The 26,279-nt window shown below is 41.0% G+C and overlaps 1 protein-coding gene and 1 long non-coding RNA gene across 2 annotated transcripts in view; both read left to right on the forward strand.

The window, feature by feature from the left end:
- Nucleotides 1-3,991, forward strand: part of nf2a (NF2, moesin-ezrin-radixin like (MERLIN) tumor suppressor a) — a 41,414-nt gene extending 37,423 nt beyond the window's left edge. Inside the window, exon 16 of the mRNA XM_034092073.2 lies at nt 2,452-3,991. Coding sequence (XP_033947964.1) covers nt 2,452-2,502 — 51 coding nt within the window. The 3' untranslated portion in view covers nt 2,503-3,991. The remainder of the gene's footprint in view (nt 1-2,451) is intronic.
- Nucleotides 3,992-24,668: 20,677 nt separating this feature from the next.
- Nucleotides 24,669-25,977, forward strand: LOC117453140 (uncharacterized). The gene is made up of 4 exons (XR_004552839.2): nt 24,669-24,699; nt 25,020-25,167; nt 25,274-25,691; nt 25,789-25,977. It is a non-coding gene; the product is annotated as an uncharacterized lncRNA (long non-coding RNA).
- Nucleotides 25,978-26,279: the final 302 nt, after the last annotated feature.

Here is a 26,279-nt window from a genome sequence, read left to right on the forward strand (position 1 = left end):
CAAAATACTGCTGCTGGTTTATAAAGCACTGAATGGTTTAGGCCCAAAATACATTTCTGACCTCCTGCTAAATTATGAACCATCCAGATCTCTCAGGTCTTCAGGGACTGGTCAGCTTTCTGTCCCCAGAGTCAGAACTAAATATGGTAAAGCAGCGTTCAGTTATTATGCTCCAAATATCTGGAACAAACTCCCAGAAACCTGCAGGTCCGCTGCAACTCTTACTACTTTTAAATACAGGCTGAAGACTTTTCTTTTTGTCGCTGCTTTTAATTAAACTATTCATATCTTAGACTGCACTGTAACTTTTATCCATGTATTTTTTCTTTTAATGTTCATTTTATTAGCTTTTCTTTTTAATGACTGCTTAATGTCTTTCATTTTTTGTAAAGCACTTTGAATTGCCTTGTGTTGAAAAGTGCTATATAAATAAACTTGCCTTGCCTTGCCTTACTTGCCTCCATCTACACATTCCCCAGAAATAAGCTGGATTCTTCCAAACTCGATAATCATCCTCAGTCTATTATTTACTTTGGCAGCGTATTTAATTCCCTTTACCCTACAGATGTTGAAGAGGGGAAACAGTTTGCCCAGTCGTTTTGAAGCAGTGCTCACAGAAGCTGTTTTAGACAAGCTAAAGCACAGTCTGAATGAATTCATCACCAGCTCATTTAATCCTGGACAGAAAAACAATTACGCAGTACTTTCTCTGACCGGCATTGATCTTCTACACACCCTGCTCTGTTTCATAGTCCCGCAGTAGAAAGGAATTTAAAATAACCTACACATTTGTTTTTGTTGCAAACTCATCGAGCCTGATTTGGGTTTCAATGTAGATTGTATCAAGAATGCTGCATATCTTTTACATACCATCAGAAATGAAATAAAAACAGAATTACCCTAAGGGGGTCTTTTCAGGTAATACAGTCTACAGACTTTCCAGTTATCCTCTCCTTATGAGAACATAATATTGATTAGTCAAGTCACAATCACGTGTTGTATCGAAATCTTCTGTGGTTGTTTGAGCTTTTTGTACTTTGCAGAAATCATAAATGTGTGTATCTTCATTAGCATGGCGGCTAAATTGACCTTGGTCCAGTATTTTGCGGTGTATAAAACGATTCAAGATTCAATGGTTTTATTATCATATGCACAGTAGCTACATTGTAGTTATGGCAATGCAAATCTTAGGTCCCAAGCTCCTCCAACAATGTAAGATATTATATATAGGACATAAGACAAAAAATAAAAATAGTGCAAATGAAACTTTTGAAACTTTGAATAAAATAGTGCAGGTTATGTTGCTAGACCAGTGTACAAGTAGTGCTGATGAAGTTAATTATATGTCAGAAAATAAATAAACGTCAGAAAATAAGTAAATACACACTGCATAATTCTAAAGCTAGAGTAGGCTCTTACAAAAGACTGGTTTTAGTAAGATTAGAGTGCAACAAGCTCCCAAGAAGTAGAGACCCCCGCAGGGTGCTAGCTGCTAGGGTGACCAGATGAGAACGGGTGACATTTGCGAGACCAGGAGTTGATGTAGTTTGTTGCCTCCAACACATTTAGTATCAATGAATATTAGAAGTATTCCTTCCTGCAGACTTCGGATCGTTTGTGTCACGTGAGAGAAATGGAGGGTGGACCCAAAAAAAACTTTAATGTTTTCTGGCATAGCATGGTAAGGCTAAACAAACAGCCCAAACCTCTCTGAAAATAAGGATCCAACAAATAATGACATGAAACCAGAACTGAAATAACTGCAGGACTAATCACAAGAACACGACACAGCTGAGGAGGGCAGAAAAACACAGGGGCACCAGGTGAACGTAATCAAAAGAGACAGGAAGTAAAAACAGACACGACACATGGGGTGAAACACTCTAAAAAATAAAACAGGAAACAGACATACAGTTTGAATCTTTTTAGGCATCAAGGATCGACAGGTATATCTCCCCCACTCCACAACCCAACATTGTTATAACTATACTGAACCGCTATGCGTCTTTATCAACTCGGGCGAATTACTGTACATGGCAAAAATAAACAGCCCATAATTCATGTTGCCTACAAACATGACAGTGCCCATCTGTAACACCAAGATAATGTTACACTACAGTCAGAAGTTAATGTTTAAAATATGCTTTAACTAATCAAAACTTTGGTCAGATTTGTGGACAATTGCACGTTATCCGGTACTTTCCCGCACTTTTCTGGACATCACCTTATGATGCCTGATCATCAGCTACGCTTTGCTATTGTCTCAGTCAGAAACTGAGGCAGACTTGGTGGTCATGGTGCTTGCATTGAATATACAAAGGCGATGATTTCTGTGACATTACTCTTCAGTGACAATGTCCAATTGTTTAACTTTTTCTCCCTTGCTTGTTGTTTAAGTATTTGTTTACTTCAGACTAAAAAATCGTATGTGGTATGTTGTTTCCTCCATAGCTAACACTACAGAGCACCAAGACCCGGGTGGCCTTCTTTGAGGAACTGTAAACTACGTACCTGTAAAGGTGGGGATGCACACCTGCCAAGAACCTCATCACTCTACATTCCTGGTCGGTTTAAATGATTGGCCGCCACTGTGAGACCTTATGCTCTTACTGGGAAACCACTATGAGACAGAAGAAAATGACCACTGCCTTTATCTGCTGTAGCTCCAGGGACCTTGTGTGTACGAAACATGGTGAACACATAATGTCACTGCTCTAAATCTGTGTGTGTTTACAGTCCGAGTGTGTGAATACAGCACATTCTCAGTGAATACTTTGGATGGGTATTGGTTTTTTACTCATGCGAAGAACAAAGGTAGATGATAAGAATGAATAACATCGGTCTTTGACTGATCCGGTTCCACTGTGGCTGTAATGAGACAGTACTTTGAATTTAAGAATTGTTATTATATAAGTCTTGGATGACCTACTTTTTTTGACTGTTTTGAAATTCTAATAGAAATAGACTTCTAAGGGATAAAGTTGAACAAAAGAACACATTGATTATAATAAATGTTGCCCTTACCTGACTCAAATATTTGATATTTAGTAAGGGCCGTCTAGACTGCCATTTTGATTTCTAATGCAAAAAAAATCCTTAAAGTATGTTGTTTAACACATGTTACTTGTTAGACGCTTTTTATCCAAAGCGACTTACATACTCAATACTGTGGACAATCCCCACAGGAGCAATTTGGGGTGAAGTGTCTTGCCCAGGGACACAACGGCATGCTGACTGCAGTGGGGTTTGAACCTGTGACCCCCTGGTCCCTACACCAAGACTCTATCCACTGCGCCACACGCCTTCACCATATATTTTTGTTTTATGGAATGTTTAAATAAGGAATACAAATATAGCTTTCCTTTGCCATTATACCATTCATTGTTAATACTGGGAGTTGATGGGCCGTGGTAGATATTAATGATACTATAAACTGAAAAATCGACTTATGTCACTTATTACGAGTCATTTGTCTTGGTTTTGTTGTTTGAGCCTGGTTTCCTACATCTCAAACTGTGTTTCCATGTTTGTGTCTTAATGCAATTGTTATGGTAAATGTAAACATATTGTTGTGCACGAGGCCTTTGGACCTGTGTTTACATCCTGTGATACACAGAGGAGTCGTGTTTCGCTGCCTGCCTCACACTTTTTTAGGATGCCGTTACACATTGTAGCGAAGGAACTAGGATTCTTTGTGAGCTTGTGTCACATCTGTCCGTGTTTTGTGTGTTTGTGAAGACAGCCAGTCAACCACTTATATCAAAAAACATGAATTTGCATCTATTTTGAATGAATGTGTCTTTTTGAGTTACTGTGTTTTTCCTCTGAAAGCAAATGTATTATTACAATGTGAAGGAAATATATTTCTTTCAGGATTGCATTCAACAATAATATTAAGCAGTATTTGAAAAAAACACTAGGTAAAGTTACCTTTTATAACTAGATATCAATTTTTTACAGAAACATTGTACCATATATGTATGTTTTTAATGTAAAATAAAAGAATATCAGGTGTGAGTTCTTTTGTATGTTTGCGTTTTTTTCCCATCCAGAAATAACCCGTTTGTTAGTTATTTTTGGGAGACTTTGAAACATGTGAGCTTTGATATTGCTGGTGTCAGAACCTCTTCCACGCGACCCAAACCGACATCCAATTACACCTGTGAGATGATTCAAGTGTTACGTAAGCACCTTCCATCTAGAGTCAGATCACATACACTGTTTAATTGAGTGACAAGATCTGTGTGTGTGCTTACGGATGCGTGGGTGAGAATTGTGTGTTAACTCTTTAATGTGAGTCCCTTCCTGTGGTGTGTGTTTCCTGAGACTGACAGCTCTCTGGCAGAGTGAGTGGCACTGAGGTCACAGGGCTTCTCCACAGCTCTGTCACATCTGGGCTCTGTTGGAGAAAGGCCACGCTTTGCCTGTCAGTGTTGTGACAAAAGAGATGTCTTCCGGAGCCAACTCTCCCCCGGGGCTTAGACTCTGGTGGAGGGGTCTTTTGGGGGGATACGGAAAACTAACAGACACAGACCGCTGCCTCTGCCTTATGAAATAAGGGAGAGGGAATACGATTGGAAAGAAACAAATCTTTTGTAATTTTTCCATTCTCAGTGGAACACAGTTGACACCTGCGCACGCACACACACACACACACACACACACACACACACACACACACACACACACACACACACACACACACACACACACACACACACACACACACACACACACACACACACACACACACACACACACTTGTGTGCAGACACATATTTGTCTTGCAGCGTACTGCAGGGGTAGGGGAGTTGACGGGGACTGCTTGATTATAAAAGAAGCACAAACAATATGAAGGGTAAACCCTTGTGTCATAATCCATGGTGAGTCTGCATACTTCAGGCAATGAAAACATAATGCAGTAGAAATTACATTGGCTCAGTACAATTGCAAATAAAACCTCATTATTTCCCTTTTACAGGAGTTGGTACCTTTAAACCCAAGTTGCTTGGAAGTGTGGGCATACATAATTAAAATAGTGAGGGCATAATTGAAAAAGAAAGTTGTTTAGGAGATTTTCCATTGAATTTATATGATCACATCATTACGTGCTGGCGTATACCTCAACAAAAAGCCAATTTGTCTTTTGTTGGATTATTTGCCAAATTTCAGCTCTTTCAAATCGAAGTTAATTTGACCTATATAGATATCCTTTATTTAACCAGGTAAAAAGTCTCACTGAGATTAAAATCTCATTAAAACAATTCAATTTTGGGATATACGAGCAATCACATTGACCAATGGATTCTTGTTCTCTGTCCTTTAAGATGGACTTGAACTCCCCCATAGTGATCAAATCTGACAGTTTCAGCTCCTTCTGTACATTATTCCAAGCAGAGGGGGCAGCATATTTAAAAGCTTTTATACCAGTGCTGTTCTCACTTTAGGAACCAGCATCTGAATACAATCTTGGGAACGCAGGCCATGTAGACTGTTTTTTATATATGGGATAGGGATATATATAAAACCCAACCAATGGGAAAGTCTGCATGCAGACAAGGATGGCCAATTAGCAGCAGCATACAAAGTGCAGTGGTGTACACAATATCCACATCCAGTAACAAAGCGTAATGCACAATGGTACACATTATCCAAACTTTGTAGGCACTGGTCAGAGGCATTCATGTAAAGGACCATAATCCAAGACTTGTAAACAACATGTTTTGTTCAGCAAGTCAATCTTCACAGATTAACATTTCATATATAATATTTGAAGCATACCTGCAATCACCAGGGCCCAGTAGTTCAAAAACTTTTAATCCCTATCTGATCGGATCAGATTTGGATTTTGGGTAGTTCAAAACCAAAAAACAGGATTAGGATCACTTTGATATCTGATCAGATCAGGAAATCAAATCCAAGCTTTTGTCACGATCTTGGTGTTATGTCACGGTTTTAGTTTTGTGTGTCTGGTAATGGGTTTTGTTTTGCTGTTCTTTTCTCCCTGTGTTTTCCTCCCTGTCGTTAGTTTCCCTGGTGTGTCTGATTGTCTGATTGTGTTCACCTGTTGCCCTTGTGTTTCTCCTTCCCTGCCCGGCTGTTTCTCATCTCGTGATTACCCCTCCCCTGTTCGTGTCATTGTTTGTTTTTTCCTGTCTCCCTCCATGTTGGTCACGACCGTGTTTGGGTATTGTATGTTCCTCGTGTTAACTATGTGCTATCCATGCCATGCTATTTTGCTTATGTATATATATATATATATATATGACGCACTGCGTGCCGTCCTTCGGGCAGCAGAGCGGAAACGGTGGAAATCCAAACACCGCGACGACCTCCTAACCTATCAGGCTCTCCTCTCCTATTTCTCTGCTTCGATCTCTCAGGCAAAAAGCACTTTCTTTCAAGATCAGATCCAATCTTCCTATTCCAATCCTAAAAAACTATTTTCCATCTTCTCCACCCTCTTGGACCCTCCCAAAGCCCCTCCTCACTTCTGTCAAGCGACTTTGTTAACCACTTTGAAAAAAAGGTTGATGATATTCGCTCTTCTTTTTCTGACTCACCTTTACTCACCGATGGGTCACCAGACCCTCCTTCCACCCGCACACTAACCTCCTTTTCCCCTCTCTCGCCAAGTGAGGTTCTTACCCTCATTACCTCTGCCCGCCCTACCACCTGTCCTCTGGACCCTATCCCTTCAAACCTCCTTCAGACTATCGCTCCTGATATTCTACCATTTCTCACCCATTTCATCAACACTTCTCTAACTTCTGGTCACTTTCCAAACAGTCTCAAGGAGGCAAGAGTAAACCCTCACCTAAAGAAACCCACTCTCAACCCGTCTGATGTTATAAACTACAGGCCTGTCTATCTCCTCCCGTTCCTGTCTAAACACTTGAACGCGCTGTCTTTAAACAACTCTCCTGCTATCTCCATCAGAACAACCTTCTGGATCCGCACCAGTCTGGTTTCAAGGCAGGTCACTCCACATAAACTGCCCTCCTTGCTGTCACTGAGGAACTGCACACTGCTAAAGCAGCCTCCCTCTCCTCTGTCATCATCCTTTTGGACCTGTCTGCTGCATTCGACACGGTGAACCATCAGATCCTCCTTCGCACTCTCCAAGAACTTGGAGTTTCAGGCTCTGCACTTTCCCTCCTCACCTCATACCTCAAAGACCGTACCTACAGGTTAACTTGGAGAGGATCCGAGTCCGACCCTTGTCAATTAACTACAGGGGTCCCTCAGGGCTCTGTTCTTGGTCCCCTCCTCTTCTCCCTGTACACAAACTCGCTCGGATCTGTCATTAGCCCGCATGGTTTTTCATACCACTGCTACGCTGACGACACCCAATTAATTCTGTCCTTTCCCCGCTCAGAGACCCAGGTCGTCGCACGCATCTCTGCTTGTTTAGCTGACATCTCTCAGTGGATGTCTGATCATCACCTCAAGCTCAACCTTGACAAGACTGAACTGCTTTTCCTTCCGGGAAAAGATTGTCCCACTCTTGACCTGACTATCAACATCGGCACCTCTGTTGTTTCCCCGACTCAGACTGCAAGGAATCTGGGTGTGATCCTAGATAACAACCTGTCCTTCACTGCAAACATCGCTGCTACAACCCGTTGCTGCAGATACACGCTTTACAACATCAGGAAGATACGTCCCCAGCTGACCCAGAAAGTGACGCAGCTTCTGGTCCAGGCTTTCGTCACCTCACGCCTAGACTACTGCAACTCCCTCCTGGCTGGTCTACCTGCATGTGCCATCCGACCTCTGCAGCTCATCCAGAATGCAGCGGCTCGTCTGGTCTTCAACCTTCCTAAATGTTCCCACGCCGCTCCTCCGCTCCCTTTATTGGCTTCCGGTAACTGCTAGAATTCACTTCAAGACACTGGTACTTGCGTACCATGCTGCGAATGGATCTGGCCCTTCCTACATCCAGGACATGGTTAAATTGTACACCCCAGCGCGGGCTCTGTTCTCCATCAGCCAAACGACTCGCTGCAAGGGGGACCCAAGTCCCCATCAGCAAAAACACGTGGGTTTGCTATCCTGGCTCCAAAATGGTGGAATGAGCTCCCCATTGACATCAGGACAGCAGAAAGCACACACCTTCCGGCGCAGACTGAAAACTCATCTCTTTCGACTCCACCTCGAGCGATAGAATTACTAACAAAGAACTGCTAACAGAGCACTTATATACTAATAAAGGACTGGCTTATCTATAGCCAGTTGAGTAGCACTTGAAATGCTTGGCTCTATGAAACCTGATGTACTTATATGATTCTGTTTTCTTCAAGGTTGTGTCTTCCTGGTCGAATGTACTTATTGTAAGTCGCTTTGGATAAAAGCGTCAGCTAAATGCAATGTAATGTAATGTAATGTGTTATCCATGCCATGTTTCTTTTTTCTGATCGGCTTTGAAATAAAGCTTGCTTTTGTTTGTAGACCTTTGCCTTTTGGGTCCTACCTTTCCCGAATCGTAACAGCTTTAATCTGGATCAAATCTTCAAAACGGGTAGTTCAAACCGACAACACAGGATTGGGATCAGTTTGATTCCAAAAAACTGGATTATCTTGTTCCCACCAAAGGGGTGGATTTCCAGTGGATTACCAGAGCAAAATGTACTGTACAATTTATTTAAAAATATGTTTCAATATAAATAAGATGGCAAAGTTTGTTAACTGAAATAATAAACATTTTTTAGCCTTCATGGCAAATCAATTTTATTTTTCATTTTTTGGTCACGTTTGTGGTGGCCTATTATGTTGGTGACATAAATGTTTATGCTCATTAAAGTATCACAACAAAGATTGTCAATCACAAATGTAATTTAGATTAAATTAAAGATATCTTCAACAAAAAAAAGTCCATCATTTGTCATCACCTTTCAAAAGTAATTGCGGACAATAGATGTCTCTGCAATGTGGTCTCTTGTCTTCCTTGTATTATTTTTCATATCCACTAGATGGAGATGGCTAGGATTAAAGCACTGATATTTAGGATCTAGTCATCTTGAAAAGTCTGAATCTGGATCAGGGTGATCCTATCCTGAATTGCTCTGAAATACTGGGACAAAATCACAAAAAATGCGATTGATCGGATCTGATTGAGATTACAAGTTTTGAACTACTGGGCCCAGAAGCAAAAACCTAATCCTAGGCTTTAAACTTGTTAAACCACGGTCATATATGACTTCAACGTCAACCCCCCTGAGGAGATGAGTTGCCCGTGTGTGGTGCGTGATGCCGTCCAATGGTGGCTTCCATTTATACTTGGAAGAACAACATTTGAACTGTTAATACCCCACACAGCATTCCACTAAAACAAGTCCAAAAAACTAAGTGGGATATTTGCAGACGTATTCTATCCTGCAGAAAAACATCTCTTAAGCTTGTGTCTACCATCTTATTTCAAGCATCTTACCAAAAACCCTTTTCCATCCATTGCCGTTGAGAAAATTGAATTTGATAAGCAAATAATGTGACTCATTTCCAGATGTGAGTACTCATTCATGACATATTACCATGGTTACCAACACAAAGCTTGTAGTATTGCTTAAATAAACAATGCAAAAGCCTATGCTTCATTAACAATCATGTGATTCCAATTTCGCCACTCATGTTAAACTCTCCCCACAAATTACCAATGTATGGTAAGGAGCAACTTTGTTATAATCTCAACCAATTTCCAATCCCAGTTCTCCAATCTCCAACACAGCCTGATTTTTCCTTTCACATGCCTCATGTGCTGTGTCCTCCAATGACATCCAGAGACTTAACCATCTATTGCAGGCATCCTCAAATTACGGACTCCGGTCCGGATCCGGACCGAACTACAACTGTCTCTGGACTCTGAGCAAATTATACTTTTCATATGTATTATCTGTATTATCTGTGTTATCTGCGAGACATCGCCACAACGCAACGAGTCAAAATGATCCGCTATGTCCATAGACTGCAAACAGCGCTCATCGGACATTTATGAGAGAAAGTCTCTAATGTCCGAGTGCAAGTGAATGCAGCACAAGATGCACGTCATGTAACCCCTCCCCCGGTCCTGGCGCGAGCGTGGACATATGATTGGCAGCGATTTCATTTGAACGGGACGGCGCAAAACGAGAAGCATTCGGACCCAAGCACTGAAGGAATGAGGTATTTGCGGTCTACACTGACAGAGAAGAGACTGTCAGTTTGGCTGTACTCAGCATTGAATCAAAACGCACTAAAGCTGTTGATCTTAATACGTTTGTTGCCCCTTTCACACCAGCGCCTTTTCAGCTCCGGCTCGGAGCTAGAGCCTGAAAAGCGCCGGGTTTTCCAGTTCACACCGGAGCTGCGCCGGCTCTTAGCTCCGGAATCCGCTTCATTTCCAGCTCCAAAAAATTGTCGGTCCAGAGGCAAGAGCTTTGGAGCTAAGAGGTGACGTCGCTTACGTCTCTCTTACGTCGAGGTGTGCAGGAAACTAAACCCACCTCCCATGGGTCGACTGTTATGCCTGCCTACAAGCAGTAGTGCCTATAAACACACTTTATAAAGTCAGGCAACACTATCCAGGCTTCGTGTGATTCTGTTTATTTGTGCCTTACTTTGACCATCCGTTCACTGTTATCGATCATTGTGGAGAGAGGCAGACGTGTTGTTTTGTATTATTGCAGCTATCGGATGCAAGTAGTCAGTTTAGCTTCGGTTGCTATGCTAACATCACCCGTTTTATACCAGAGAAACTTTCATAACAGCGTTGTGATACCAAACAGTGTCAATTCAGACTGACACACATTCACTTAGGCTAAGGGGAACTGGGGATATGCATCAGCTGCTTGTGTGAGTCGGACAGTGAATACTTTAGAGCGGCCGCTGCAGTGTGAGCTAACCGGGAGCTAACGGGAGAATAAACTCCCGTGGAAGAGCAGCCAGCACTGCAGCGGTCGGTAAATGCTGCAGAAACACATTAATAAACAATGAACCACGGCACTCTGGAGAAACGCATAAGGTTGGAGAAGTCGTTATTCAATTTATTCTGGCTTCGTGTGATTAAAAGCAACACGATCATCGCCCCGACGCAGTTGTTGTTGTTGTTGTAAGCTGCCGTAATGGCTGCCGTTGGGGGGCAAATCAGCGATGTAAACGGTGACGTCATGACGCAGCAAGGGCAGCTCTGGGGCGCCAGTGGGCGGTGTGTACAGAGCGGGAGCTGAAAAGGGAAACCGGAGCTGAACCAGAAAAGCTCCCGCTCGGAGCTAGAAACTGAAAAGCGCTGGTGTGAAAGCCGCATGTGAGGTGTTTTTCTGAACAAAATGGTAATCGCCGCATTCAGCTGTAATACACGTCAACGTGATGCTCTGCTCAAGGATGAGCATACAAAACTATTAAGATGATGACCTTACGTGTGTAAATATATTTTTTTCTTTGAGGGGTTCTGCCCCCAAAAAACAGTTTTAAGTCCTGAGAAAGTCAAATAAGACGGTGTGTAAAACTACACTGCCCAGCCAAAAAAAAGTAACCACTTTGATTGAACTAGGTTAGTACAGTAGATAAGGACATTCCACTGGATAATAACTGAAGTATAAAAGAATGCATGACTGAAGTGATGGAGACCATGTTGAAGGCAAACAAAAAGAGGAAATAACAGGTCAAATCAAGCAAATCCCCCTCTCAGATTCCACAGCAACCAGAAGAACATAAATACTTGCTGGTGATTTTATTAATCAGCTTTGTGATGGAATACAAAATGCACAGTGCATTTCTTTAGCTGTGGATGAGTCCACTGACACCACTGACATTGCTCAGTTGCTGGTGTTTGTGAGTTTTTTTGATGAGGCAAAGGGGGAGTTTGTTGAAGATGTGTTGGGCCTGACGAACCTCAGTGGACACACAAGGGGGGGAAGACATTTATAAAGCAATAATGGGAATGCTGAAGGAAAAAGAGTGCAGCTGCCTTTATTCATAACTGTGCAGCTCTTACACTGCGACTCTGAGGGATCAAGCACAGACACAATAACAATGAAAACTGCTGCATACAGATTATTTTTGTTTTTGCAACCTCGTGTTAAGAATCTTGTTGCAATTGTTTAAAAGTTTGAATGACCGTAATAAACGGACCTTTGTCTTATTGAAACATTTATTTTGGACCTTTAAGATTTGTATTTGAGTACCCCTGATCTATTGTGTGTTTTATCTGCACCAGCTATGGTTGGAGTCTGCTCCTTAGTGAGGGTTTATCAACTCCTTCCTTAAATCTACCCCCATGTGCCAATCTGTTCCTGCCCATACCTCGCAAAATATGCACGCTGTCGCTATCAAATATCTTTCAGTCCTTTTCTTTCTGATGCTGAACAAATGCAACAATATATTCACATCAGAGGACTAATGCATTTCTCTTCATTTGGTCCACAATTTTTGCCACAAAATAATTTACGTTACCTAGCTCAGTGGTTCCCAACCTGGGGGGCGTGCCAAAGATCGCAGTAGGTGCGCCAGGCCTCAGATGATTTGAGGCCAAATATCATATTTAGAATTTTTTTTTTTTTACATATAATTGTAACGCAATATATGATTGTCGCTAAAAGCCTTGTCTCTACATTACAATAAAATATAAAAAATAATTTATTAATAATTCTTTATAAAAATTCAAGTTAGTAGCTATTAAAGGCATAAGAAGACAGAAATGTATAATTTATTCTGTAATAGAAATGTTTCTTGTGCCCGTAAAGTGTCCAAACCAAGCTTGTCTGGATAAGCGCATGTGGACTTAAAAGTCAGGAGGAGATTTTATTTGTCTACATGATGACATCTTCCCATTGTCTTTTGATGTACCTAACTAAAGAAGTGCTGGTATCACTGTTAACACAACAACAATATGATGTGGGAACAAATGTCTCCCAGCAGTGTCTTTCTCGCTTCTTATTAAAAATGCATTCACTGACTGTTTGGCTTGAGGATCGTACAACCCTGTCTTTCGGAGTGTGCTTCATATAGGTTGCCCTTTGTGTGAACCTGTACTTTTCTTAAACTCCACCTGTTGAGCTACTTAGATGTGGATACAGAAGTATTTTTCTTTGTCTTAAATACTTTGAACCTTAGCCACCGGCATGGATTTAAAAGACCTACATTTCCAGGATAGATATGATAATACCATTCAGAGCCCACTTCAACTTCTGTTTAATATTAATAATGTTAATTCCCTTACAGAATGACAAATATTCTTTTACAACTGTGCCTTGGCCAATAAGAAACATTTAAAACCTTCCTTTTTCTGTATGTAGCACTTACAAATGGTTGGCTTATTTGAAGCTAACGTTCTTGTTGGATATCTTGCTGCTACTGTAGTGTGTCTTCATGGTTGGAGAAGCAGCTAAATGAAATGTAATGTTATCTTTGAACAGTATCAAGAGCCACACTGGCTTCTTAGATCTAAGTTTGAGCATTAGTACCTTCAAGCATTGCTTTTCATCCTGACCTTTCTGTGTTCTTAGTGCCTCAAAGCATCTTAAGAAAATGTACGTCATGAGAAAAACAACATCATTGGCCGGTTTTCTCTCTAAGTGTAAATAGTGACTGTCCTCTCCTTGAGTACACACCGTTCCACTTTGACAAAGACTGCTGTTTGTATCCCATTATCCACCATTATGAGCCGTTGTGGAGTTGGATAAACAATTAAATATAAATATCTGTTACTCAAACTTCCTGGATCGTATGTATTGTATTACCAGTTCCTTAAAAAAACACTCCCACGCAGTGTAGCACCCTGCAGCTGATAGTCAAGTTATCCCTCACCAGCTTCACAGACGCTTTTGATTGACACCTTCCATTTCAAATGCACTCATTATTTGAACTGACTGTGGGAGTAGCATGAATCTTTTCTGGTTATGGTTTGGCTTTTAATTCTATGATTTAAAGGCCAAATGAAGAGGAACCTATGTTAAAACCGGGCTAAATTTGTACTGTATACTTCACTCATGAATAAAAGGCATATCCCTTTCTGTTGCTTTTCTCCATTACCACTCACCTTGATATTTGATATCCTCATGATAGCGTTTGTGAGTCATAGCTGAATACCTAGAGAAGACTGAATGCCTGGAACTCTAGGAATCAAAACCCTTTCACAATAGTTGACGTGATGTACTGCCAAAGGCATTAGTAAGGTATACAAATACCGGTACCACTTTACAATAAGACTACCCTTATAAACGGTTTACGAATAGTTTGTAATTCATTTATCTGTCTTATATTGGCTACTTAGCTTACTTCGTCTTCTTCATCAGCCAGCATCCTTGGTATCTGTTGTTCACTGAGTTGATTCACTAAGCCGATATAAGGCTTAGTCATCTTGCCAAATAGTGAGCCTGTGTTGATGTATGAAAACTGGTTAGAACTGGTTTATAAATGGTTCTTAATGATTAATAAAGTGTTTACAACCTGTTAATAACCTCATTATAAACCCTTTATGAATCCTTCATAAGGGTAGTCTTATTGTAAAGTGGTACCCAAATACCATATGACGATCTCAGTTATCCAGCTTTGCTTACAGAAAGTGATGCCAAGACATGCTTCGAGCGTCTGAAAGAGGCCGAGTTTTGGGGATTTACTTTGGTGTAAAGATTGTTCTTGCTTCTAGAAGCAAACAAGTATAATCTGAGATTTTTACATTTTCATTCATGAAATACTCTGCATCTTCAACAAGGTCAAAAAGCTGGGCGTAAGTGGTCCCATAAGTATTTTATCAATCAATCAATCAATGTTTATTTATATAGCCCAATATCACAAATGTTACAGAGCAACAGAGGAGGGATCCCTCTCCCAGGACGGACAGACGTGCAATAGATGCCGTGTGTAAATTGAAAAGATAATACATTTGCAACGTAGGTAGTCCAAATGTTTGGAAATGCATGTGTGTATAATAGGAAGATGAATCCATGAGGATATCCATCCAGGACCTATGATCCAGGACCACAGCCACGACTCAAGATCCAGGACCGCAGGATCATCCATGACTCCGGATCCCGGCGTATATAGACACCCGTATATAGACACCAAAAAGAAAGACATTTGGGGAAGCTGGGTTAATCGGAACATGAGAGTACACAGGTATAGACAGAGAGAAGGAAGAAGTAAGATGTCCCCCGACAAACTAAGCCTATATCAGCAAAACTAGGGGCTGAATCTAATCAGCCCTAACTATAAGCTTTATCAAAAAGGAAGGTCTTAAGCGCACTCTTAAAAACGGATAGGGTGTCTGCCGCCCGAACACAAACTGGAAGCTGATTCCACAAATGTAGAGCTTGATAAGAAAAGGCTCTGGCTCCCATTGTACTTTTATGGCACGTTTCCACTGCAGGCCTCGCTCGGTTTGGGTAGGCCTTATTAGGCCAGGCTCACTTTAATGCTGCGCTTCCATTACAGTTTAGGAACTGGGGTAGTTACTATAGTAACGCAGTGTAGGCGGAGCCGTGACGTCATCTTCAATGAGAGCCCCAAAAAACAACACAGCCGTTAGCTCTTAGCACTCAGAGCTCACAGCTCTTCATATCTGTTCAGAAACTAGACAAAAGTTACAAGTACAAACCACAGACTGCCTGTGTCATGGCGAATACAGTCGCTGCTTTATTTATGTCTATATAGGCCCGTTGTTGTGTGTGTACGGTCGGAGCATATATAACGTTATCTTAGCCAAGCTCCATTTAGAAAGCACGCATTTTAAAAGGGTTTTTCGCCTGCCGTCTGTCTGCAGACTTGTCAAAGCATTAATTCATGGTTTTTACTAACCGGTATCAGTATGTTGTTACTTCGGCATCATTTTGAAACGTGTATTACAATTAAATCACGGTCAAATATGTTCATCTTGTTGTAGCCCCCTTGCCAGCGATTCTGGTTGTTCCTGGCCCTAGAACCACGATTTAGTCGGGCCAGAAAAAAGGTGAAAAAGTAGCCCCGGGCCAAAACTAGGCCAAGTGGAAACGCAACCAAAAACGGGCCCCGCACGCTTAAAGCGAGCTACCCGCTGCAGTGGAAACGCGCCATTAGAGACTCTAGGAACAACCAACAACCCTGCATTCTTGGAACGCAATGCCCTAGTAGGACAGTAGGGTATAATGAGTTCTTTAAGGTAAGATGGCGCCTGCCCATTAAGGGCTTTTAGAGTTTTGGCTTATGATTAGAAAGACCTGTAAATGTAAACCTGTTCACTGTACCTGAATGCTGAGTTATATGCACATGTATCTGCAAGTCCTGCCAGGAGGATCCATTGGCTCTTTCAGTATGAAGCACTGCCTGGAATTGGTGAAATCCCCCACTTGCTAAAATGTGTGGGGGTTGAGGTGCAGCAGCCTGCTCCTGTGGGAATGTGCTTTTATTCACTAGATTTTCAGCATGAATCCTCATGACATTACTCCTTTTTACCTCTCTTCATGCCGGTATTTATTCAATGCGTCACCTCAACTTAAACATATGTTTAGTGTGATTACATTTCTTCCAGTCCCTCAGGTCTCAGTGTGGTGACAGCGGGGGGTGTATAGGATTTAAGCAGTTAGATGATTTGCTAAATGCATACGGTTGCTTGCGTATGTGTATTTGAATCAAATTCACCCTCAGATACACACACACAGAATCACACAGAAAATCACAAAATCCTCCGCAGTCGTACGAGCCAAATTAATATCTTCTTTCCTTCCAGGATGCAGATGAGTGAGTGAAATACCTGTGGAAAATCGCCATGATTGGGTTCATTATGTTTTCCTCACTCAGCAAGGATTGAAATGAGTGTGGTATTTTATGATCTGAAAAAAAATAAAAGCAGAGAAAATGTTCCTGATCAAAATACCAGCTTGTTAAATTGAAGGAAGCACTGCTGCCTGCATGCATAGCTTGATGAGGGGTTGTGAATACATGTTGTAATGGCCCTGAGATAAGGATGAGCTGTGTTTAAATGTTACCGATCCATTGTAAATCAGAATATGAATATCAACTTTTCTAACTGCTCCTGATGGATCAATCCTCATTAGCCAAACATATCTATTTTTTTAAAGCTCATCAGCATCAGTTATTTCCTCTTTTATCGGCTTTTGCTGTGGGTGTCAATGGTCATCATGATTATCCCTGTTCTCCCACACCAAAGAGTAAAAACGTGTCTCCCAAAGAGCATTGTATATAGACTGTCAATACAGCTGCACTATTAATGAGGCTTTGACATTAGCCATCATATTGAGAGGTGAGTTGTGAAATATTAATAAGCAGAACGCCATTTAAACTTAAGTCTGACGAGACCCTGAATTATCCCGTTTTTTTCTTCTCGTCTTCAAAAACACATTATACATGTATTAAAATACCCGAGGGGCTTTTCAATGCACCTTTACCTTGCAATTTTCCTCTTATTATTTTCAAATTACTTTTCTCTTTACGTATCTTCCCTTCTAATCTCCTCATCTGGTGGCGTGACAGACGGGGCTTAGCCTTTCTCGGTCGCTCAGACTAACTGCCTGACCTCCTGGGCCACTGGTGGCTTGTTGGTGTCAGTCTGGTTTTAAACCCAAATACTAGAAGAGAGGAGAAAAACAGCTTCATTGGCGTCTTTGAGGTATTAATTAGATCGTATGGAGATGCATGTCTCCCTCTTCCACCCATCTTGACCTTAAATGACCCACTTCTGCAGCCACCTACCTGTCTGCAGCGCTGTTGTAGACTTGCATCAGAAGAGATGCTTGCCTGCTTTAGGCAGTCCCTCTGTGCACTCGGTTGTTTAAAGCACCTTGCTCTGACCTCACACATTTTTCTTCCTTTAGACTAGAGAACCGTTTTGGGGGAAAACAGCTCACTTTGAATCTTCCTTGTTTGCACATTATTTCAAGGATAATAGAAGAAGAGGTCATTAAGTCACAAAACCACAGCACCAATAAGGCAGAAGTTGTTGGAACCATGTGGACTGTTTGTACTCTCTATGCCTACACTAAAGACTGTAGTAGAACTGATTGAACAACCCCAAGTTAAAGCAAAGGGCCAAACCTTGAAGAGGCTAGAAGCAGCAGTAGCTGACTGTGACTGTCTATTTACTATTTCTACTCCAGTGCAGCAAAAGCAAAGTATAATGGCGCATTTCCACTGCAGCGGGGTAGCCCCGTTTAAGCGTCCCTAAGCGTCCTCGCTCAGGCCTCGGGCTGCCTCGCTGGCCGTCCGAGGCCGTGGCGCATTTCCATTACAGTTTAGGACAGGGGTCTGCAACCTTTTTGACCAAAAGAGCCATTTCGCTTCTTTTTCCAAAAAATGTTTTTGTCTGGAGCCGCAAAACATATTTCATAGTTTTTTATTGTTATATCAGACAAAAACTACAGTTTTTTGCATTTATTATGCTATTTATTACATGATATAAAACTGTTAACCTCTAATAAGAAACAAAGAACTCTTATAAGGAAAATTAAAAATAATACACAGGCCTACTTTAAAATAAATTAAACACAGCACTTGGGGAGTCCTCTGCACATTTGAAGGGAAACAAAATATTATTAAAATGGGCCCACTTTGAAATAAATAAAACATATAGCTGCACCCTAAAAAGAGTTAAAGGTAGGGTAGGTAAGAATGGAGAAACTAGAATTTGAAAATACACAACCGGAAAATACACAACCTCTTCCTTCAGACTTTCTTACAGAGTCCCTCCTCCAACACACACGAACGCGCACATGACCAATGAGGGCACGAGATAAGTTTGTGCACAGATGGAAGGCTGACAGGCAGGTAGGCCATCCAGTTATTTTAGCCGGGCTGAGGCAGATGATTGGTCGTGCTTTTTACAGCGCTACGGCTTCCACAGATTAATTTTTGTATGTATTTATTGTCAAAGCATTTAATATATTCATTGCTATCGGGACGTTAAGAGCATTCCATGGAATATAACAAAAAGTGTTTTCTGAAATAAATTACATACCCCATTGAATTATGACTGACGATCGTCAGCTGTCTTCCTCTCCGTCGTATAGGCTGCACCACCGTTGGCAACTTCTCTCTACATATCAGACATACCGGTAAACCAGCATCGTTTGCTGTGAAAGCAGATAACTCTGTCCACGCAGAATTAAATCCTGTGTTCCTCCGGTACTTTTCTTTGATTTATCCATAGTTCGCTCATCGAGCCGGGGGTTATTCGCCTCCAAGAAAAGGCGCTCGCGCGGGACCGGAGCAGGATGTGACGCATATTTTAGTTGACCTAATTAAAACCGTTTTGTTTTTTATTTATGTGTCACAGTATCACCTCAAAATACAAGATACGAAACATTTTCAACCATGCAACAAAATATAAATAGTCCTACAAATACTTTTATTTTATTTCCTTCTTATTTTTGTCTAAACTCAAGGGAGCCAGAGCAGAGGGCTTAAAGGGCCGCGGGTTGCCGACCCCTGGTTTAGGACCTGGGGTAGCAACGCAGTGTAGGCGGGGTGTCGGCTTTTTGGGCGGAGCGACGCTGGGTAAAACTGCAGTGGCGTCATTTTCAATGCGACACAACTCACAAAACACACACAACAATGGAGGATGTGGAAGCGATCGTTTTCTTGTTTATTGTGATATCCATGGTGCTGACATGCTGTGCTCTGCATAACGTCTGGGAGAGTCATGGAGAGGACTATGATGATGGGTGGAATGCACCAGCAGCAGAGCCTGGGGTAGCAGTGTCTCAAGGTGCAGAGGAGGAGGGCACTGACATCAGAGAGGGTTTGATGCGCTACCTGAATACCTACATATGCATTGTATTGCATTCATTGTATTGAACATAAATACATCTTTTTTTTTTCATATACATGTTTGTCAAATGTTTTAAACAAATGTTATCTGAATTGAATATTTAGTAAATATTTGAATTTCAAGCACCAGTAAGTACTGCCCCATAATAAGAACATTTGAGGAAATATCAGATCATGAAAAGAAAATCTTTCTAATAAATTAAGCGAATATCAAAGCTAACTATAAACATAAATACTAAAGTGTAAAACACAGCAAAACTATATTCATAAATGCAAGTGTAAAATAGTGTGGACAATTGTAAACATGGATGGATACTAAAGTATCCACAACATAAAATATATTAAATATAACCTCAATCTTTCTTCTAGACATGTTAAAAGCTTGCTTGAATGGGTTATAGGTTTATTTTGTTCTCTCGTCTTTGAAATATATAAGGAATGTGTTGCTTGAGTCTAGTAGAACGAGGGTATTACAATTGAGCAATTTCTACATGTATTATGTATTTATCATGTATTCTTAATACTATTACAAAATAAACATGTAATAATGTTTTAGAGGAGGACCTCAAGCTAGCAAACTCAATTTCTTGCTTTAAATCTCTTAAAAGTAAGGGGCTTTTTCCTAACTGATGGTGTTTGTTATTGCTTTATAAATTCATGTATGTTTATATCTTCTCTAAATCAAGATTATGTGAATCTGATTTGTTTCTGTTGGGTGCCATTCATTATCAACAAGAGATAAGATAAGTCAAAGAAGTACTTTATTGATGACAGTATAAAAATACAAAAAAAATGTTGTATCAAAAAGGCATGCCATTAAACAATACAAATAAAAAATGTAAAACTGTATTGTAGCCACCATAAATATACATGGAATTGTAAATATAAAATGAACATTTTAAAGAAAATAAATAAACAAGGAAGTACAAATGTTGCATTTAAAAATTAACTAGATAAAAAATATATAATATGAAGGTTTTTTGAAGTATCACGGAGGAGACGGGCCACGTTGGCTGCCCAGTCATGGTGCCGTTCCTGCTGGGCCCGATCCTCTCCTCCTCGTTTCCTCTTGCCTGGGTGACAATAAGATAATAATTAGCAATAAGGAAAAAACACAGGACAGGTACAGGTCACACAAGGATATAAGAATAACATGTATAAACAGAACAACAGTAAGGTGAACTAAAGAAAGTTCTGGCCCTAGATGTTTACAATGATTGTGAAAGTGAATTACATTATGTCCAGCCTGTTGATAATGAATATAAATATATGTATATGATAGGATGTCACACACAACTGTACTAGCTGCTTACTAGCTAAGACTTTACTTGTAACAGAGCATTTCCACACAGTGTTATAGCTTATTTTAATTACTGACGATGGATGATCCAAGGTTTAACAAACAAAAACAAAACACAATTCCAGTCGTTTTGCCATTTCTATTTCTTACCTAGAACCACACGCTGCGGTGTCGTGATGGCACTCGGTGTTGGTGGTTGAGTTGGTGTTGATTCTTCGGCTGGGGTCCGTTCTGGATTCGATGACGATGTGGACGGAACACTGCCATCAACCGTTGTTCGGGAATGTTCCTCCTCACGAATCCCAATGTAATCATCTAGAACAGCAAAATGACTTGTTAATTCCACAAACTACTGCAGCACAATACTAAATAGCAACAACAACTATAGAAAAGAAAAACTGAACGTAAACAATGGCACATATGGTGTTAGCAAACAATAGCTCTAGCTAAGGCTATCTGCATAGGCTATCTGCCTTAGCTAGAGCTATGTAGCTCTTCGGGGCTCCATAAAAGCATGGGTTGTCGAACATTAATGTAAGGATAAAATAGACTTCTTTGTTAGAAGTGAGCGTACCTTGCAGGGACTCCAGTAAAGCCGTTGCCGTTTTCCCTACATCGCAGGAAAGTCCTCGAAAATCCGCGTTCGGACATCTGTGCAGAGACATCCTGGAACACTTTCACATTTCGCGTTGTTCCGTCGAGCTCCCGCTGGATTTTATCATCCCCAATGAGATTAAGGAACGTCGTCACCTCCTCGGTCGACCACGGTGTGCTTTTCTTCGACGTTGCCATTTTTGTAGCTCCTCCTTTTACAAAATGCTGCAAACTTGCTTCTAGATCTATATGCGACGCTAGGGATGATCTCGCGCGCGATCTTGTGACGATTCTCTCTGACCAATCAGCAGTCGAGTGTTGACGTCACAGCCCTGGCCTGGTCTGGTCTGGTCTGATAGAACCACGATTTTATGGGGCCGGAAAAAGTACCCGCTAGCCGGTACTAGGTTATATGGAAATGCCACCAAAAACTGGCAAAAACTGGCCTGGCCGCTTGAGGACGGTTAAGGACGCTTAAACGGGGCTACCCGCTGCAGTGGAAATGCGCCATAAGTGTAGCGGCCAAAATCCTATAGAACTAAAACAGCCGCCGAGGCACTAGTTAGCGGATCTTACGCAGGGCAATGATCATCCAAGTCCAGACAAGAACCTCCATTTGTGCATTTTATTCCAATAATATAGTACAATGAACAGGTTTCCTATACCTCTTTTCCTTAAGCCGTTCCTATGGCTTTCCCTTGTGTAGCTTGAAACACCCTGGTAAAAAAACGTTTGCCTACTAGTGCTCTGGCTCCCACCACCCACCTCCAATATATACAATTACACCAGGTGCTCTAATCACCCAGTGCCCAAAACATGCCTTCAAAATAAAAGCATAGAAACTACTTTAACTTATGACGCTAACTAAGAATACATATAAATAAATGATAATAATAAACACTATAAACAGCAAGAAAATATATGTTAAACTATTAAATAATATAAAGATATATATATAGCTCCAACATTCCGGCCCCTAATTGTGAACTGTGTAAACACACAATTACTTAAATTATATATAAATGGAGCTACTCTATCTTTATCCTAACCATACAAATAATCGTCTATAGTCTTCAGGCAACAGCTTCCTGGAAAATAAATGGAGAGAAAGAAAAATAGTATAGAGAAACAGAAAGAATACATGTTCATGATGCTACGCTGCTGCATCCAGGAGCAGGCGGATCCTTAAACAGGTCTCTCCATGACACTGGTCTTCATTTGGGGCTCACAGAGCTGACCAATCCTTTTCCGTCCTTCCCTTCATCCAGGGTCCACTTGTATTTGCAATGAAGAACATATCTCCCGTTGGAAATTATTTTCTGAGCCTTTTCCACTCGCTCTGTCATCCAAATCCTCTTCATAAGGAGGCTCCTCTGTGTCTCCATCACTGTTCACACCATCTATCTGGAGGTTGGAAAGCATTTCTTCAACCTGTGTTTCGGTCTGATTTTTATGACTTTGTTGACTCTCTGATGTCTTGGAGCTGGTCTCCTCTTTGCGGTTTCTTCCCTGCTCCTCACTCTCTGTGTACTTTTCCAATTGCACTGCTGATGTTTTTTCTTTTGAATCATGATGAATGTGAAGTTTGATGAGCATCTTCTCTTGTTGTTCCACTGCAAGCTGGGAGGTTAATACAACAGGGCAGCCAGAGCTGAATCCATTGTCCTGTCCACCGGCCCCAGTATGAACAATTGTCTCTGACTGTCCAGGTGAAACATGTGCTTTGTTGAAGGATGTGCCTGTATCCTCATCTTCAATGTGAAGGGCTGACCGTTGCTTCTGGTGACACACAATGCACTTCAAATATCTCCAATAGTCTTTGATTATGTGACCAGCAGGGCAAACAAAACTAGATCCATCCACCTTTATGGAATTTGTTTCCTCATTTTCTATTTTCATATTGAAGCTTGAACATGTATCCTCCTGTGAGTGATGGTTGTGTTGGAGAGAAAAACAGTTGTAGTTTGGGGCAGAAGGAAACTTTATCTTTTCAGATTTCTGTTTGTTACCATTTTCCACAGATCCTTTCGATCCACGCCTCGAGTGGATTTTCAGTATGTCAAGTTTGGCATTGAGTGCAGTCAGTTTTAGGTCAAAAGCAAGTTTTGTCTTTTCTTTTCTAAGCTCCTCCTCTTGGGCTTCCAATGCATGCTTCCTCTTCAATGCAGCCATGCGTTCTTTAAGGACTGCTAAATCAGCTTCAGCTTTGATTATTGCAGATGATCTGTATGATAATCTGACTACTTTCTGTGGTCTGGAATTATTGTCCTTTAAACATAACATGTGTGGTGCAATGTCCTTCGGATTTACCTCGTCAGAAGATCCACTTCTGTCCTGTGATGTGGCGTCTTGCATCGTTTTTCTTTGATTGGCGTTATTTAAATATCCAAATATGTTATTTTAATCCACAGGAGAAAACGCTGATGGATGCTGTTATCTGTGTTGATTATTCTCGCGTCGAGGAGAGAAGCTTAAAAAGGAGACTAAATGGAGTCTCTGAGATTGTTTCAAATTGGTACTTTAATTAATAAAAAGCGTGGTAATGTTACAAACAGGATATTGTTCGGACAGAAAAGCAGCTGTCCTCTGGCTCTCGCTAGCGGAGAAAGAGACCGAACTTCTCGTAGTACCCCTCACTGCAGTGCGCAGTACCTCAAGCTCCTCCTTCTCAACCTTTGAGGCACGTGACTAACGGCCCCTCCTTCTCAACCTTTGAGGCACGTGACATCCTGTTTCTTTGAGGCACGTGACATCCTGTTTCTGTTAATCATAGCGTCTGAGTACGATGGAGGTAAGTATCCCTGAATAAATTAACTATTTGTTTTTGCTGCGGTTTAAAATGTGTTGATTGAAAGTAAAACTTTAATACAGCTACACCATTGTTTGGTGTCCATCCTATTTTCGCGGGAGAGGACTGTTTAATACAGCTACACCATTGTTTGGTTTCCATCCGATTTTCGCGGGAGAGGAGAGCTTCACCATTGTTTGGTTTCCATGGTAGCACGTCACCTTAGCAGCGCGCGCAACTCAAAGTCTTGAAATGCTCCCGTTTTCTGAGGTCTCAAGGTTGGCAAGTATGGTCGTATCCCTGAATAAATTAACTATTTGTTTTTGCTGCAGTTTAAAATGTGTTGATTTTAAGTAAAACTACATTTGTGTTGCTTCAAAATAGTAAGATTGCTGTATAAGCAAAGTCCTGAAAACTTTAGGAAAGTCTTTATATTATTTTTGCACTACTGACAACTAATAACTATACTATGTAATAGTAGGATTGCTGTATAAGCAAAGTCCTGAAAAATCTATGCATAAACTATATTTAAATTCGATTTTTACAAAATAAATGTATATGTATATGTATATAACCATTTTGTTTGTGTTTATTTTCTTTGACCAGAAACACATCACACACTTACACCATGATGGGAGCCCAAAAGTGTATATTTGTAATTCTGGCAGTTATCACTGCCCGTTCTGCCAATACCAGGGTCAGAGGCTTCAGGTGGAATAACATGCCAAAAGCCATTCTTCTGTGAGGCACAGAGGTATAATAAATTGCTCTTTTTAGTGCTGTCTGTATTTTCACATTATTTACAATGAGAGCTTAATGTCTTCAATCTTATTGACTTTACTATTGTTTCTTGTTTTCAGAGTTCACAATTGTTAAGTGTGGCTTAAGCTGCAGAACAGCAAGCCATTTTCATTGTCTTTATTGCTCACAGACCATAATTAATAGGGGCCAGTTTTTACGGCATGTCTATTCACATGAGCCAAACGCTGTGACTGTAGGGCGACTTACAGCACCTGCTCAGCTCCCTCCACCATCTCACCTGCTCACTCCAGCACCTGCCCAGCGCCCCCCACCATCTCACCTGCTCACTCCAGCACCTGCCCAGCTCCCCCCACCATCTCACCTGCTCACTCCAGCACCTGCCCAGCTCCCTCCACCATCTCACCTGCTCACTCCAGCACCTGCCCAGCTCCCCCCACAATCTCACCTGCTCACTCCAGCACCTGCCCAGCTCCCCCACCATCTCACCTGCTCACTTCAGATGTACTTACACTCTGTGTAAGTACATGTAGTTCAGTCTTTGCTATTGTTTGTTTACTGTACAATGAAGTGTGAGTGTTAAACATGTAACCTGTCTTTGTCAAATATATTTCAGGATGAAGAGGTTCCACAAAAGAAGCAGGCCATAATTTGAATGCGTCATGTGTGAGCGCTGCTGGGGGGGAACTGTTACAATCTGTATTAGGTTCACTAATGCCTCAAAATGTAATAGTTGTCAGAATCTGTCTGTGTTTTATGTTGTCCTGTCCCTGTCTCTGTGTTCAATAAAATTGAAAGTCCTGAATTCAAAGTGTTTCTTAAGTTAAAGAGTATAAGTATTATCAGCTAAATGTACTCGAAGTATCAAAAGTAGAAGTACATGCATTTGGCTCTGTTCACAGTATTATATTACCATTGATATTATCCTGTCAATTCTATCAATTTGTCAATACGATGGCACCTTTTTAATATATTTTTTAAAATACTGGTAGGAAATAATGTGATATGATTTCATTTATATCACATGTTTTTCAGTAAAAAGTGAGTAAATATACAATATTGCCTCTGAAATTAAAATTAAAAAGTTAAAAAACAAATGAAGGCCCT

The sequence above is a fragment of the Pseudochaenichthys georgianus genome, chromosome 9 (assembly GCF_902827115.2).
Source record: "Pseudochaenichthys georgianus chromosome 9, fPseGeo1.2, whole genome shotgun sequence".
NCBI classification, from domain to species: domain Eukaryota; kingdom Metazoa; phylum Chordata; class Actinopteri; order Perciformes; family Channichthyidae; genus Pseudochaenichthys; species Pseudochaenichthys georgianus.